Source organism: Bactrocera latifrons, unplaced genomic scaffold (genome assembly GCF_001853355.1).
Source record: "Bactrocera latifrons isolate USDA-ARS-PBARC rearing strain unplaced genomic scaffold, ASM185335v1 scaffold_125, whole genome shotgun sequence".
NCBI classification, from domain to species: domain Eukaryota; kingdom Metazoa; phylum Arthropoda; class Insecta; order Diptera; family Tephritidae; genus Bactrocera; species Bactrocera latifrons.
Window position 1 is genome coordinate 866,636 of NW_017534686.1, and position 17,314 is coordinate 883,949.

The 17,314-nt window shown below is 39.9% G+C and overlaps 2 protein-coding genes across 2 annotated transcripts; both read left to right on the plus strand.

Annotated features, from left to right (window-relative positions):
- The first annotated feature begins 3,013 nt into the window (after positions 1-3,013).
- Positions 3,014-4,522, plus strand: LOC108978646 (enhancer of split mdelta protein). The gene has a single exon (XM_018949023.1). The coding sequence runs from the start codon at positions 3,306-3,308 to the stop codon at positions 3,954-3,956; it is 651 nt and encodes a 216-aa protein (XP_018804568.1). The 5' UTR covers positions 3,014-3,305; the 3' UTR covers positions 3,957-4,522.
- A 5,177-nt stretch (positions 4,523-9,699) lies between these two features.
- Positions 9,700-10,801, plus strand: LOC108978645 (enhancer of split mgamma protein). Its single transcript, XM_018949022.1, has one exon. It carries the CDS (start codon positions 9,804-9,806, stop codon positions 10,464-10,466), a length of 663 nt encoding a protein of 220 aa, XP_018804567.1. The 5' UTR covers positions 9,700-9,803; the 3' UTR covers positions 10,467-10,801.
- The last annotated feature ends 6,513 nt before the right edge of the window (positions 10,802-17,314 follow it).

Sequence of the window (17,314 nt, forward strand, 5' to 3'; positions counted from 1 at the left end):
TGATCGTGGGTTAAAATCACGAAAGCTGAAGAGCTTGAGAACTAGGGCTTTTGGTAAGAARAAAGTAGAGAATTTCTTTTCTTATAGCTATCATCTCTCGACATAAAAGTTAAACCACCAATATGTCTCCAGTTATGTAAAGCTGTGCTATAAATATTCGTCTGTAGTACAGATAAAAGCAATAGGACCAAACAATTATCAGAGCTTAACAATAACTGAACCAAATTAAAACCACCTCTGTTGCAATCGTATTAAATTCCGTGTACTACAATTTTTTTCACAGCAGTGTATGGGTGATATTGTTGTTACAGTTCTTCTGCTAAATATAAACACTATGATGAACGTGCTCATCATCATTACAATGCGTCACACAGTGGATCTYGGCTAGCTTGTTGGTGGCATTTATTACTGTTGCTGCTGTTATTGTTGTTGATTTTCTTCTCATTGCATGCGATGCAGCGCAATTTCTTCTGTGAGAGCTGACAGGAAATGAAACATAACGACAAAAACTCCATCACCAGTCACCACCGCCCATATGCACATAAGTATGCACATATGTATGTATGTCTACAGTCAAAGGTCCGAAATTGCCGAGCACGGACAGTGTCGTTATGCCTTACTTTGGCTGTAAGACATCGAGTAACACAACAAAGTGGTGTATTGTAAATGCTGCTTATGGTATCCCTTCCGACGCACKCATGCAAGCACGCAAGCGGGCATTGCACACGCAGCCGACATACCGAACGGGGGRAAAAACACGAGCCCGAGCGTGTGACCATTGAAMGTTTGGTGGTGGATCGGCTTGTTGGTTTGATTGCTGACTGRCTGTRTGTCGTACGCAAGAAAGAAGTCAGTGCGCTGAGTGCCAAAGGAGCGAGCAAAGAGCATAGTGTTTGTTTGTCAAAGGTCGTCGTGATCTCGCACGAGCGTTATACTCGTACCAAGTTGTTGGGGTGAGCTGTGCTCTAGATATCRCTTCGATCGCTGTGTTGATGAGGAAAGTACACTGGAAAAAATATTTTAAAAACATCTCCTCTTGGTGAATTTTTTCACCATTCGTCAGCAATGGATATAGGTTAAATAGTGACCTGTATTATATGCTTAGGTTACCATTTCTTATACCATATTCATAGTATGGGCCTCAAGTTTAACCGATCATTTTRTTAGCTTAAATCATCTCCTAACTTTTTTGTTCTTTAAAAAAATAATATTCCTTGCTCTGAAACCATTTTTCGTACTTGCTTTGTATATAATTTTTTACATTTTTAACAGCAGGTTTGGAACTAGGATTGTAAACTATAATCTGCCTATCTGACACCAGGAATAGAACAGCCGGCAACACTCGAGAAGAGAAGTTAAATCCCCATTTTCTTCTGTTAAATAGTAGTGCGGCTTTGAATACAAGAGCGGTCCGACAAGTATCAGTGAACCACAGTAGTTGAACCCTGTGAGAATTTTGTTTCATCACAGGTACACGGACCATGTAAATCTCATAAAATGGTAGCCATGACTTTTTGACTGACCTCTTCGCCTAYAGATCAGAATCGCCGAATGAAGTCCATTTTGAGACTGTTCTTTGGCCTCTGATGTGCTACAGTGAATCCTGATTCCGTGAATTATGAGGAATCAACGCAGAAGTTTTCATGAATGGCGCTTAAACAGGGACCAGCACTGCTTTACAATGATCTCTGTCTCAACAATCTCGCGCCCACTTTCAAATGCGGGTCCCCTTACAAATGCAATAGTGGCGTCATTGAACGGTGAGGCTAAGTAAATATGGGATCGAGATCCTTGTATGTTAAACTCTAAGAATTATATGATGACCACTAAGTTTATTCTTGGGAAATTTCAGAAGTTGAAGGACAACTGCAGGAATTATTTTTCATAGGTCGATTAAGGGTGTTTGGGGAAACGAGATTCTTAGAAAGAGTTCTGCCGTTAGCTCTATAGGATTATAAATTGGTATCCACGGGATCTGAGAAATGTTTTACGTGCCTGTACTACATATCGGAAGCTAGTCCCTGAAGAAATATTGAAGAAGGGAACTCTTAAGGTATCGTTTTAATCGCGTCGTCAACATCAGATTATGACTTTCCTCCGAAACTGTTTTTTCCCTTTCAGTTGTCGCAATATCGCTGGACGAGTAGTATAAAGCTTTATACACATTTATATAGCAAGCCGCTTGTTTCAAGACCGACGGCCGCTAGATACCGCACCTCTGAATCTTTTATTAGACTTTAGCGAACCCGAATATGTCGGAGTGGAACCGCTGAAGCTTCCTTCATTTAAGCCGTGACCCCAGGTTTCACACGGGTTGGCTACCGAATCTTACACAAGGGTTCCTCACGTTTCCAGGGTGCGCGGCAAAGACGTAAGAGTAGGAATTGTGTATAGTCCTACAACTGAAACTGCTTACCCACCACAGATAATGATTTTCTTAATAGAAAACCTGGTTAGTWTAGCAARCGRMTACTAAAAAGATTAAGAAAAAACTGTTAAGAAGTGCAGTTACTAAACATCGCCTTTTCACACAACTACTAAAATATTTCACAGTGTACTTTCATCAAACAATGTCGCTCTGCGTGCACGTGAAAGGCGCACCCTATGCTCCGCCACCAACATATAATACATTCCAGTATACAAAGGTAAGGTAATGCACGAGAGCACAGCAAGCGCACGATCAACCACCGGAGCACAGACAAAGACACAGAGGGCTGCTGGTACGCGCTATACTTGAAGSCKCTGAAGACGCACGTCTGGCGCTCGCACACCAACCGAACCGATCGTGTACGAAACGAGCGCAATGCCGGCTACAGACAATACGAATCAGAGCTAAACGGCCAACAGTGAAGGAACGCAAATGACGAGGGAGCGACACCAAACAACAACAGGTTGTGGACATAGAGAATTATTAAAAGTGCGAAGCTGGTGTTACTTACTTTAAGGGTGGCAGCAGCCAAGYAGCGCACATGCGYGCACACTTTACGAGGTGCACAAGTGTGCGGACCGAGCGCAAGGYTACAAAAGGATGGCAATACCTTGCGTTTGCATCATTTCTCAAACAGCTACCGTGCGGTAAAGACTTGACACATTCAACATATTATATCGGCTACGACCAAACACACTTGGCGCTGTCGGTGTGAAAAACTTGAAAACATATACGAGAAATAATCTAAATGTGAAAACCTGTTCGTTAGTAGTGCTGTGACAAAAACATACAAACGTAGCGCGCATACACTTGTTCTACAACTTTAAGACGCTTAGCGCGCACTTGCAAATCTCCACCACAATTACATACATACAACATGGCTGTGGACGGACAACGCTTCATGACCAAGACGCAACACTATCGYAAGGTCACCAAACCATTGCTGGAGCGGAAGCGACGCGCGCGCATGAATCTCTACTTGGACGAACTGAAGGATCTCATTGTGGACACAATGGAGGCGCAAGGCGAACACATYGCCAAACTGGAGAAGGCCGACATTCTCGAGCTGACCGTCAACTATTTGCGTACACATAAACACGAAATCGCCGCAAGCGTTGCACAGCATCATGCCGCCAGCGGACCAGCTGTACGCGGCATAAATGTGGAGAAATTTCGCGCTGGCTATACGCAAGCCGCTTACGAAGTGTCGCGCGTATTTGCCACAGTACCGGGTCTGAATGCGAAATTCGGCACAAAACTCATGAAACATTTGGGTTATCAGCTGAARGATTTACAACAGCCAGCGCCAGCACCYAACGCTGCCGCTGGTGAAGAGGCGCTCAATTTAGAGGTGGTGAAACGCGCGGCATCGGCTTCACCCACCGCTGCTTTGCATGCTGATGAACATATGAGGCGCGCTTACCAACAACAACAACAACAACAACAACACCAACTACAAATGTGCGATAATTTGAGGGATTTGCATGCAGACGAGCAACACGGTGAATGCTTATGGCGCCCTTGGTAGTACCGCCTGCAACAAAGCGCAACCTGCARCATGCGGTGCTGCCGCGTATTTTCAAAGAGCTTTCGTTTTTACACACTCACCAGCCAGTGGCTTTAATAGTTTTAAGTGTTTGTAGTGTTTTAAATAATATAAAATAATGTTTGAATAATATCTTACACATAGTATATATATGAAAGTGTGTATATGCGCACATATGTGTTGCATTAGTTTAATCAATATCAGCTTTATTGTTTTAAGTACAAATTGTCAGCCTTTTATAGTTGTATTAATGTGATTTGCCTGTGATAGCCGCCAACTCCACTCAGTTAGCGATTGGTCTGTTCGTAAACCGATCTCCAGAACTCCCCACATACTTCCAAGTATATTAGAAATAGACTTATATAAATAATGTCTTACTCCTACTATTTATAAGTGATTTAAAGCTTACATTGCATATATATTTTTCTCATTAATTTCTAATCTAATTATAAAACACTTTTATCAGTTACCTATAAGTATATAWAGTTATGTTCATATATATATTATAWTAATCTTAATTTGCGCTTCCAAACATCTGTATATTTTGCTAAATTATTGGTCTAATTGCTTTAAATTTATTTCTAACGAAAATGCTTTTGTATTAACTAGASTTTACTGTAGCTTTAAGTACATGCTCAATTTATCATTCTCAACTAATAAATCTAATATTTACAAACTAAAATAATARAGTTTTGAATACAAATAATTCTTCATTGGGAGCTTGATTTTAGCCAAACTTTAACAATCGAGTCGATATACGAAAGGTGGCAAACAAGACTAACCAACTAGACTAAGAAGCCAACACTGAAGTTAAGCACTTTAAAAAACCATAAAAAGAAGAATGCGCTTAAAGCAACTCATAGGGACTGTCAAAGAAACTGGAACAACGCTCGAGTAATTCGATATAGGGAGCTYACACTGTTTTCCGTTGATCCTTTTTAATCGAGTCCAGTCGATCTTTTTTAAACGAGCCGATTTTCATTGGACAAATATCAAGATTGTGATCGACACAGAAAATTAAAATTTAACACACCGACAAGGACCAAATAGTTTTCATCTAAGGTTGATTCATTACCAGGCTCACTACTTCTTTAAAGAAAAAATACAAAAACTTCAAATTTAGTGAGGAATATTTATTATCATTGGAAAGAACGTTTTTGGCATTAATTTTTTGAAGTTTATCTCTTTCAAATATTGGTCGCGGTTACGTCTCAGCTGGTTTATCCACTGAGTACAATTTTCGATGACTCGTTCAAGGATTTCGAATGGTAACTGGTGAAAGACACACGTGATTTTTTGCTTCCAGTTCTCAATCGAAGCGTGATTGTTCACATAGACTTTAGACTTTACATATCCCCATTGGAAAGAGTCTAACATTTATTAATGCGATGTGTAGGAAGTGGCTCGTMTTATTGAAACCAAATATAACCGAGWTCRCGACCTTCAATTTCAGATATCAAATTGCCGGTTAYAGTGGCGCGATAATGGTCGCAATTGACGGTTACGTTCTCCTTGGCATCATTTTTGAAGAAATATGGACCGATTATTCCACCAGCCTACAAACCAATGGCAGCTTTTGAATCTCTTCTGGTTGCTCTTCGTCCAAAATGTGACAATTTAGGTTGTTTTCACTGATTAAGTACTAGGCTTCATCGCTGAACAAAATTTATCTCGAAAATGTCGTATCTTCTTGGAACTTTTCAATAGAGCATAGAGCGAAGCGATGTCGGCTATTTTGCCTTCACTGCGTRCTGGACGTGATCTATTTGGTCGAATATTATGCAGTAATGAATGCTGGGTCTCAAGATAGCTGATGGTCAGTAGGCCAATTATAATACCCATAAGTTGAGCGAAGCGAGCGCAACACATTCTTTACAGAACGTGAATTTTAGTAATAAAGTTRAACGATTTGTAAACGTTGTTCGGACRTTCAATGAAACGCCGAAAAATACTGAACTAAAATAGCATGACAGCTTTACACGACTTACGCGTGTTCTGTCTAGAAAAGGCTATTGGAAAAAGTTTCTATACTAGGATCATCAGTTACATGGTAAATATTTTTGCACGAATACAGTCTATTTGATGAGAAGCACCAATCATATGAGATCAAATAGTCAAATATGTAAAAGTTAATGGTCATTGGTACTAAAGCTAGATAGCTGACTATGCTCCAGTGTACCATATATTTATCTAAAAGCGAAAGTAATCACATAACAAATATCAAGTAGTCTTAAACTGAGTCTGGTCAGCGGAAGGCACGTTGGAAATTTAATCAATTAGCGTTTCAGTAGAAGTTCTGAGTTTTTCAAATATAAATACCAAATATAATGAAATAAACAATCCGTTTTATCACCAATTTTTTTTTTTTTTTTTTTTTTTTTAACGTTATTGACGTTCTCCAAATATAGTATACGAACTTCATTGCAGTTCTCCTTGTTAATGCTAATATGTAGAACACAGCGTGGTGGATAAGGACCTAGCTACACCTGGAAACTCCAATTGGCATCGAACAGCGAAAAGGAAGAATGATTRGCACGCTGTTGCCAACTCAACTATAACAGCGTAAGCGGTGTTTACGCAAATTAAAAAGAAGAATAACACGCTTTTGTTTTGTTTCCGAACCAAGAGTTGTTCTAACTAAAAATAACCGCGATTTTAGTATCAAAGAGATGGTGACAACTTCATACTTCGAATTTGTTGGGGARTGGAAACGTTTGGATAGTCATAAAAAATAGCTGTGTTCCCCATCTAGAWCCCAAGAACTAAGAATTAGAAGAACGAGTTTTGCATATCGTCTAAATATGTCTTTTGGAGCTAATAATTGCGTTGAGCGAAAGCAACAGCTTTTACTAAGAGAGCCATTGGTACCACCTACGGCCACTATTGAGAATAGTTCAAACGTCTTCATACTACATCTCGTTTGTAAAGCCGGATGGAGGTTCATTAATAATACGAGCTGAAGCTTACGTCGTACGAAACGTCTACGCTTTTCACAAAGTTCAATAGAGATATGATTCTGCTTCTTCTTTCAACCCCTTCTACTTCAAAAGTCCCACATATATAAACCCAATTCTAGATAAAGCTGGAAATAATCAGATGAGATGCTGCAACGTCGTTTTTATACCAACTTCCCTGCACTCTCCACATACGTCAACGTTGCTGATGGCCATATGGCTAGCGTGTGATGTCAACCCATTTTTCTGTATTTTTGCGTATTTTCTAAACTCATTTCTTAGCCAAGTGGATGACACTTCTCGCAATCTCATAAGCTATGTATTTCGTTTCCCTGGAACCCAGTCAATATCAGTCGCCCGTACCTGACCGCATAGGTTTCTGCTTGGAAGACACTGGCTGGCTCCACGAAATAGATCGCTCACTCTATCAGCTATTTTTGATTTATCCGTATAGATGTGGAAAGTTACGCTGCTAGATCGCGTACCACTGCTCCATCCACACTCTTTTAGTGTGACATGAAACCTTGGACCTTCCTCTGAAGGCGAAATCGAAACAAAATTCGAGTTGGTATTTTTTTGCATTCGATAACTCGATTTTCCTAATTTCAAATACAATATTGGTTAACTTTTGAGTTGTAGAAAGCAAAAACGAAAAATATATGTAAGTATTCATTCCGGCACATAGTAGTGCAACTTTCACATAATTATAAGAGAAATCCGAATTTCAAATAGAATACATTTTCGAATCACGATGCAGAATAGGGCCCAATTTCGCTACTGTCGAACTATATTCGCGGATTCTTGTAGAAAATTCACCGAAAGCAAATCCGTATTTTTTATGTTTATTTATCTAATATAAAGTTGGTGTGGCAGCGTACATTTTCAGTGATTATACATATAATGCAACAAATATTACTTCTAGCATAAGAAACAAACCAGTTTGGCTCCATACAATTGGCTATAACCCCAACTTGTGTCCGACGCGCGTCTCATACTTCAAAAGCTCCAATGTTCCCACGAAACAATTGCTGCGGTTCTTTAAACTTAACACGCTACACGCGTTTAAAAGTCCGTAAGGTCAAACTACAAAGTACCGCAGCGCAAGCGCCGAGCATTACTAGCCCTAAAACCAAGTAATTATATTTGCATTTTAATTGAAAATCATTACAATACCAACACGAGCACCGTCAATGTCAGCGACAAAGCAAAGTCAGCCGCGCATGCGCAGCACACACGTCCGCGCTGAGCGCATACGCGCGGCACAACAACATACAAGCGCATACAAGAAAAATGTAAGCATAAGTACGCGGCGAGAAAACAAGTGCGCTCGCGTGCACATTTCGGCCAACGAGGGCAAAGCAACAAAAAGCGCCAACAGAAACTGACTGCGCATAAATGCAGCCAACGACGAGATGAGACAAAGCGCCCAATTGGCAGGCGGCAGGAAGTCGTTATGATACTCAAGCACACTGTAAGCCGCTAAAACGTCACGATATGCCAACAAAAACAACAACAGCACGCACACACCTTTTCACTTTCCGTAGCGCTAGCTAACGCTGTGCATACATGCGAGTTAATGCTAACGACCCGTGGCCGCTGCAACCGTGGGAACGCTTTCCCACATTACGTTTCATTCCATTAACGCACAGTTGCGCTGAAAAAACTATATACAATAACAGCAACAACAGCAAAGCAACTGTTGTGCACTTTAAAGGAATTCCCTGTCTCACTGCGCTTTCTTCGCCTATTTTTTTTTTCTGCTTTACAATGCGCTGATATCATTTCAATTATAATGCAGTGTTGTTATTCTTCTCGTCTACTACTTTTCATGCATACAATTTGCTGCTCCTTATGTGCAACAGGATACAACGATTAAGGACTATTACACACAAGCTATGCACAGTACTGAAAAATCGGAATCAAAGAAATGTTAACGGCAGTAGCACAACACAGCTGCGACGTTTCAGCTCATTACAGTCGTACAGAGCGCAACTCCGTACAGCTCAATGCACGCCAGCCGTCCTTCATAGCCGTAGAGACCGCATAACGGACGACCAGATTGCAAAATTCCCATGCTTTGCTCGAAACACCCGACTCAACGCAATCCGGCTGACTGTATGGCAATGCAACCGCATACTCCATAAGGGTGTTTGTGTGCGCCCTTATCCTTGCTCAACGCGCCGTTTGTTCGCTGGCTGATGGGCTGACTGGCATATTGTCCGGCTGTCTTCTGGCCGCATGCGCAGGTGAGCACATACGACGTGTGAGAAACTTACAAGGAACGTAGTTCCCACGGTTTGGAGCGATCAAAGATCCTGCGTCTTTATGTGTATTGTGAAATTTGATTTCCTCCCCTATAAATCGAGCGATCGAATGCCGGGCACAAACGCAAGCAGGGTGACTTGCAAGACACAAGCATAAAAAATAGATAGACATGCTAAGGAATGGGCAGTTTGGCAGGGAGAACGGGAAGATAGTAGTGTAAGGGGTGCGTATGTGTGCTGGCATGTAAGCGACGAAGCAGCGTGGATAAGAAAATAGAGGGTTGATTTCTACTTTAACGTGAGCGCACAATAAACACCACAACAACACGCACGTCAAGACCGCAAAAAGGACGAGTGAGCGTACGACTCTCAACGACTCCAGCTTGTGTGTGTCTTTACTTTACGAATACGGAATAGTTTTGAGGGTTGTGCTCGGCAGCGTTAGCGCTCATACTCACATTCCTGTACATGCCGTTGGAGTATAAAAGGGTGTTGACTAAGGAYAGCRGCATGCATTCCACCGCAAACACTCAACAGTGAAACACACACTGGATTTTAGTGCAACACACACGAACTAACGAGAGAGAATAYTCAATAAAATTTATAACACAATGTCCATCCAAGTATCGGAAATGTCTAAGACTTATCAGTACCGCAAAGTGATGAAACCAATGTTGGAGCGTAAGCGGCGYGCACGCATCAACAAGTGTCTMGATGAGCTGAAGGATTTAATGGTCGTCACACTGGAGTCGGAGGGCGAGCATGTGACGCGGCTGGAGAAGGCCGATATACTTGAGTTGACCGTTACGCATTTACAGAAATTGAAGCAACAACGCAAGGCCGCCGCCTCCAAGGGTGGCGCTATGTCACAAGCTGAGGGCTTCCGTTCCGGTTATATACATGCCGTTAACGAGGTATCACGCTCACTCTCACAGCTACCCGATGTGAATGTGCATCTTGGCACCCAATTGATGACACATCTTGGCCAGCGTCTGAATCAACTGCAACCTGCCGTACAGCCACCAACACCCATCAATGCGCCACTATCTGTAAACATTGCCAGCAACACCAGTCGCGCACATTACTCCGTGCCCATTTCGCCCATTTCCAGTTACAATGGCAGTCCGAACTCGAGCGCCAGCAGTGAGAAGCTTAGCAGCAGTTGTATGAGTCAAAGTCTGCTGACCACCTATAGTGGTCATTCGCCCATCGATGCACGCATAGCTACCAATGTAGCACAAGCTGAGGAGGAGGATGTCTGGCGTCCATGGTAGGCGCTCAAAAGTCAAACTAAGCCAAGCAGCGTCCGCAGCAGTTCCCAGTACAAAACAATTTTACACTCAGTGATAAAGTCTTCCAGACGTGCAGCCACCAGCCAGGATCTGTCGTCAATTGCCGTTAAATATAAAGCTTTAAAGTAGAGGAGAGGCTTTTGTTAATGTCCACGTTTCCAGCGTCATTAACGAATGCATTTCATCGTTGTGATTATCACACAATTGTTAAACATTGTCATTAAGTTTATTACATTATAGTTGAATTAGAGAAAATTTTTTAAAAATTTAGCCTATGTAATTTAAAAAAAAATATACAATAATAAGAAATGAAGATACATAAGATTGTGGTTTTTACTTTAGAGCAACTTCGCTTTCAGGAAAACAGTGATAAAATTTTCATCTTAACACAAGCAACTGATGTTTCGTTTTAGAATAAAATTTAGACCGAGCGAAAAAAATAACTGTGAGTGAGCTAAAGAGTTTCATTAGAAATTTTTCATATTCTCTTAAACTATACCAAACTTCCTTTACCGAATTCTACTAAGTAAATTCATCGCTTTAAGACTTTGCAAGGCGTGATACCTTGTTAGACTCTGTGTATGAGAGGAATAGAGCAATCAAAGCAGAGTATTTCTCAAATTTCAATCGAAAAAACTTTTGATGGAAATTTTGTCACAAAGTTTCTAAGATGCTTAAGAAATACGAGACAATTACTACCTATTACTTGAGATGAGGAAAAATTTCGGCTCCAGCAAAAATTTGGCTCTTTTATAAAGAGGATGTTTTGCAGATAGAGTTAAATAAATTATTTCCGCTAATCATTAGAGAGAGCTAAAACTGTTTGCGCTTAGGCTGGGGATATCGTGGACAATTCCTAACGAGCCTCCAGTTCTCAGGATAGTCCCGTGTTATGCAAAAAAAAAAAAAATTTTTTTTCAGATTTTGTTCTACAATACTTCACTGCAATCATCTCAGGGGCGCGATTTCCTCGCCACAGCTCTGTTTGCGATTATTTTCCCTTTCAATTGTCACCTGTGCGGTGCTAGTGCTTTGAGGAAAAATTTCGAGAACTTTATTTATACATATGTATGTGTTTATAAGACAGTCGGGTCCAAGTATAGAAATAGTGCAAATAAATAATTAACCAAAAATTGTTACTTCATCAGTATTTCTTAAATACTTCTTCTTCTTTATTGGCGCTTACGCGGTTATAGGAGAGTTTACAACAGCACGACAGTGGTTCTTCCTTTTCGCTGTTTGCCACCAATTGGAGATTCCAAGAGTAGCTAGGTTCTTCTCCACTTGGTCCTTCCAACGGAGTGGAGATTTTTCGCTTCCTCTGCTTCCTGCTGCGGGTACTGCATCGAATACTTTCAGAGCTGGGGTGTTTTCGCTCCTTCAGACGACATGACCTAGCCAGCGTAGTCGCTGTCTTTTAATTCACTGAACTATGTCAATGTCGTCGTATAACTCATACAAATCACCATTTCATCGAATGCGATATTCGTCGTGGCCAATACGTAAAGGATCATAAATGTTCCGCAGAAATTTTCTCTCGAAAGCTCGTAACGTAGACTCATCAGATGTTGTCATCCTCCATGTCTCTGCCTCATATAGCAGGTTGAAAATAATAAGTGACTTATAGAGTTTGATTTTTCTTTGTCGAGAGAGGACTTCTTAAGTCCGAAATTCAAACTATTATCAAGAGTTATTCTGCGTTGGATTTCGAAGCTGACTTTCTTGTTGCAGTTAATTTTGGTTCCAAGATAGACGAACTACAACTTCGAAGTTATGACTGTCAACAGTTCCTTTTGCTTCGCTTCCTTACCCTGTCTGGAGAAAGCAGAAAGTAGCGGTTGTTGAGGCTAACGATATCGATGTCATCGGCGTACGCCAGCAGTTGTACACTCTTATAGAAGATGGTAYCTTCCCTATTTAGTTCTGCGAATTATTTTCTCCAAGAGCAGCTTGAGGAAGTCGCACGAAAGAAAGTCGCCTTGTCTGAAATCTTATTTGGTATTGAATGGCTCGGAGAGGTTCTTCCCGATCCTGAAGGAGCTTTTGTTATTTCTGAACGTCAGTTTACTCAGCCGTATTAGTTTTGCGGAGATCCCAAATTCGGACATCGCGGGTAGAGCTAACTCCTTTCGTGCTGTCAAAAGCTTTTCTATATAGTATTTAGAGAATATTTATATATGTGCATATATATTTAGCTTGCACCCAATCTCTTCATGGATGCTAATCTGTACTCGTATTACATACCCTTTATAATAATTAGAAAAATGACCGGAAATTACGCAGTACTTTGGAAACGGCGGAGAGATCGCCTAAACTATGTCTAAATTTCCTGTCATTTAAAGCCAATTTGTATGTATCTAATTATATAAAAATTACCAAATCAAGAAATGGATCGACGACACGCATATAAACACACATTCGCATGCACATCCACACACAAAGATCAATAGAAAAATATAATAATGTTCAACCAAAATTTGTTAGATCATTACAAACAATAGTGCCTGCGCGCATATGATACCTGTCTTCATGCGATTTCCCCATTCTTCTCCAATTATAATAAAGAAATAAAAATCAAAAGCGATACCTGCCATTTCCTGCACGTCAATCAAATCAAATCCTTTTTATACGGCGGTACACCTCAATAATTTCGAACACCGACCAAGACAGGTAGTCCGACGCTGGAGTGTGGGCAGTGAAGAAAAAGTAAATAAATGTAGAATATAAGTGTTGCAACCCCCTAATTTTCTACCAAACTACGCATTTCACTTTCTTTAGCGCTTCGGTGCCTTTTATTCTACCCATATTCATATGTACATATCTGTTTGCCGCAGCTCCTTTTTATTGAGTTTCTAATTAAAAATAATAATGTTTTTTGAATGTGTGAGAATCGTGGCGATAAGATTTGCTTTATTTGCTATGGTCAGCATCGAGGCCCGAAGGCGACTACAAAGAACTGTGTTTGAGAGCGATGTAGAGCCTTTGAAAGTTAATGTACGTATTTGTACCCATGCACCTATGGGTTGGGTATAATGATTTGTTGGATATAACGATGGTTTGTGACAAAGAAAGTTAAAATATGTAGAAAATTAGTGGACTGGTAGTAAACATGGACAAGATGAAATATCTGCTGTCATTAAAAAAACAGTCGTCGTAACTTCTTAGTCGTATATAATTTCGTCTATCTTGGAACTATCTTGGAACCAGCTTTCGTAGCAGAATGACTGTTGTCAACAGGTGCTACTTCGGACTGAGTAGACAATGGAAAAGTAAAGTCCTCTCTCAACGAACAAAAACCAAGCTCTATAAGTCACTCAAGCAGAGGCTTGGACGATGACAAAATCTGATGTGTCGACGTTATGAGTTTTCAAGAGAAAGGTTCTGCGGAAGATTTATGATCCTTTGGGCATTATCAACGACGAGTATCGCATTCGATGGAATGATGCGCTGTTCGAGATATACGAAGCCATTGTTATGGTTCAGCGAATAAAAAGACAGCATCTACGCTGGCTAGGTCCTGTTGTCTGAATGAGCGAAAACACTCCAGCTCTGAGAGTATTCGATGCTGGACCCGACTGACAAAGCAGTCGAAGAGGAAGACCTTCAAAAAAGTATAAAAAGCCTCCATGGACGCTCCCTTCGATAACTAGGATAGAACTCTCTATCACGGATCGCAGTAAGTATCTTGGGGTAGTCTTCGACAGCAAACAGCTGTGGAAGCGCTGTATCGAAGAAAGAGTAGAACAGGCCAACATTGCCTTTTACGCATATAGGCAGATTCTCGGTACAACCTGGAAGCTTTCATTCGAAAACGTGGCCTTCATTGCTAAACCCATGTATTGTCTGTACGACGATCTGTCTAGAAAGCTGCAAACCCGATGGAAGCATCTACCGGGGCGTAAAACTGCGAAGGTCAAAGCAGTATACCACAAATATACAAAGTTCTTACTGGCACTCGGCAGTTCCTATAGTTGGAATGCGAACAGGTAACAGGCACACCTGAGAATAGAACTGATAAGTCGMAAAAACTGTAGGAAATATCAAAAGCAAGGCATCAGGGAAACCATGGCTTCATGGTATGAGGCACTGTAAGGGTTCTCGATAGTTAGACCGCACAACTTACTGAAATTCGCATTCTAGTATAACTACTCTTCATGGACTTTGTAAAGGGATTCTATCTGGTAGCGCTAAGGACGAAATCTGGTCTATGCGTGGCTTATCAACCTACCAGACTTACCTAACAAAAAAAAGCAGATAAAAAAATATTCCTTTTATGTTGCTTATAAATACTCTATAAATAACAAGAAACTCCTCAATTGGACTCAGCTTAAATTGATTAGACACTAGAAGTTTAACTAACCATTAAATATAATGAAATTGAAACTGTAGCTAAGGCATACAGTTACTTCGAAAATGTATTACTACAAAATGTGCGAATCGCACTCATGCTCCACCTTATTCGCCTTTATATCGTTTCATCGTTAATATCGGCTAACAAAGGACAAACCTAAAACACAATTCATTGCTGTGATTAATAGAGGTGGTGCATGTAGAATTGAAAATTCGGGCTTGCTGACCCAAGACCTACTTTTTTATATCGAAAACAAAAAATATAAAAACCAAAGTAAGAATCCAATAAAAATGCAGTAAATGCTGGCAGTGATGACCAGTCAGTAAAAAAAAAATAGCCGAAATCCTGCTGATAATTTGAACACGTGTGCACACAATTAAATTTTTTTATAAACACGTAGTTGTTGTTCTTGTTTAATTTTGATTTTTTTCCACTGCGTGTTTTGTATTAATTTCTTAAGGTTACAAAATTGTAGCACAAGCAAGAACAGAAAAGGCATAATCATGCAGGACGTCGTCATCAACGTCGCCCTCGTCGCTATTTGAAGAGYCACAGCGTTGAAGACAAAGGCGTAGCGGGCACAAGACATGAAGGGCCATGAGCCAAGGGAGAAAGAACAACTACTACATGCAATGGAGATTACCACACTTACACAACTACATACAGTTATATACGTACGTAAAAATGCATGCGATAAGATCAGCGTGCCTAATCAGTTTATTGTGGGCATTTGTATGCGTGTGTGACCCCTGACTGGACAGCGCACAACCCAAAGTGAACTCAAAGTAAGGACCAAAGCATACATATTATTACATATACATATGTATGCATGTATGTATGTAAAAGCATACAATAAACGCATAATACAATTATATATGACAATACAACAATAGCAGCGGAGCGCTGAATAGCCGAGAATTGTGTAAATCCAGAAATCGCAGCAAGACAATTTTTTTTCATAAATAAAATAAAAATAAAATTAAGAAAAATGTTAAATAAAAACCACGTAGACTAATAAAAACAACAACGCACAAAGAATGTGCCCCCATGAGCGCAGCCGCACACAAAGGATCGACGCACACTAGCACACACTTACATACATATGTATATCAATGTGAATGTAACATACATGCCTTCACTGGGCAGTTGAACGGCGCGTACGCTATGGTTGTGCTACCAAAGCGTGGACGAGGCTTCTGTGATGATGATTGCGCACTAATAGGCTCATCTCATTCAACACGCGCATGCGCAACGGCCTGCCTGGCCAAATAGCTTGATAGTTCGAAAGGCGTGTGCTCAACTGTTGCTGCCACAACGTGCCTTCAACCCATCCACCAGCATGCTTTGTTTGATCACGTAGTAAAATGTATACAAATTCAACTCCAAATGAAAATAATATAAATTAACATGCGCACATTTACATACATACATACATACAGGCGTTCGTGCCTGCAGGACCTCATTGAAGGAGGTAATGTACACAAAGTTGCGATGAAAAATGAAATGAAATATAATAAATTAAAAAAATGAAAACAAAATGCAAGATTTAAATACAGATGTATGTATGTATGTATATGCGGAACAATCCGCAAAAGTGTTGCATTGCTCCTTTGGTGTCAAATTACCATACATACATACATCAACAAGAGGCGAGGCGAGGCGTGCCGATTGCTTGTTGACAATTACACACACATGTATGCATATGCTCTTGTACATGTACCATCGAAGCAGTAACCCAGAGTCTTGGGTTGTCAACCAGATGTGGTTTCAAGTATGTCCGTCCAATAACGTTTTTCATGCATATTAGGGTGACGAATATAGTTTTTTGAAGTGAAATTTAGTAAAAAAAAATCCGCTCAAAATACTAGTACTGATAGCTGAAAAGAAAGACTTTTTTCGAATAAAAAAAAATTGGAAGTTGCCATCTGTTTTGAAAAATTTGATTAAAAATATAAAAATTGCAAGAAAAAAATGTGCAAAATTGCAAGAAAAACTTCAAAGGTTTATGGAAACTAGAAAGCATTCAAAATAATTTTGAGTAGAGTTGCCAACTGTTTAAAAAGTTAGTTTTTTTGTTAACGAATTATAGTAAGAAGAGTATAAAAGAGAATAAAACAAAAAATTTTTAAGCAGCGCTTAGTTAACATAATTTTTTTTAAGGGTTGCCACCTTTTTTAACTTTTCTGTTTCAACAAAAAATACTATTACTGTCTGCTGAACAAAGAAAAACTATTATGCGAACAAAGAAAAACTATTTTCAAACTAAAAAAAAAATTAAACGTATTTCGAAAAATTTAATCAAGAATATACAAATTGGAAGCTGTACTGTACAACTGTACAAATTCAAGAAAACTTAAAAGGTTGCCCACTGTTTAATTTAATGATTATTATGATTACGAATTATTGTAAGAAGAGTATACAAGAGAAAAAACTAAAATAATTTAAGCAGCCTTACAGTTAACAAAATTTTTTTTTAGTA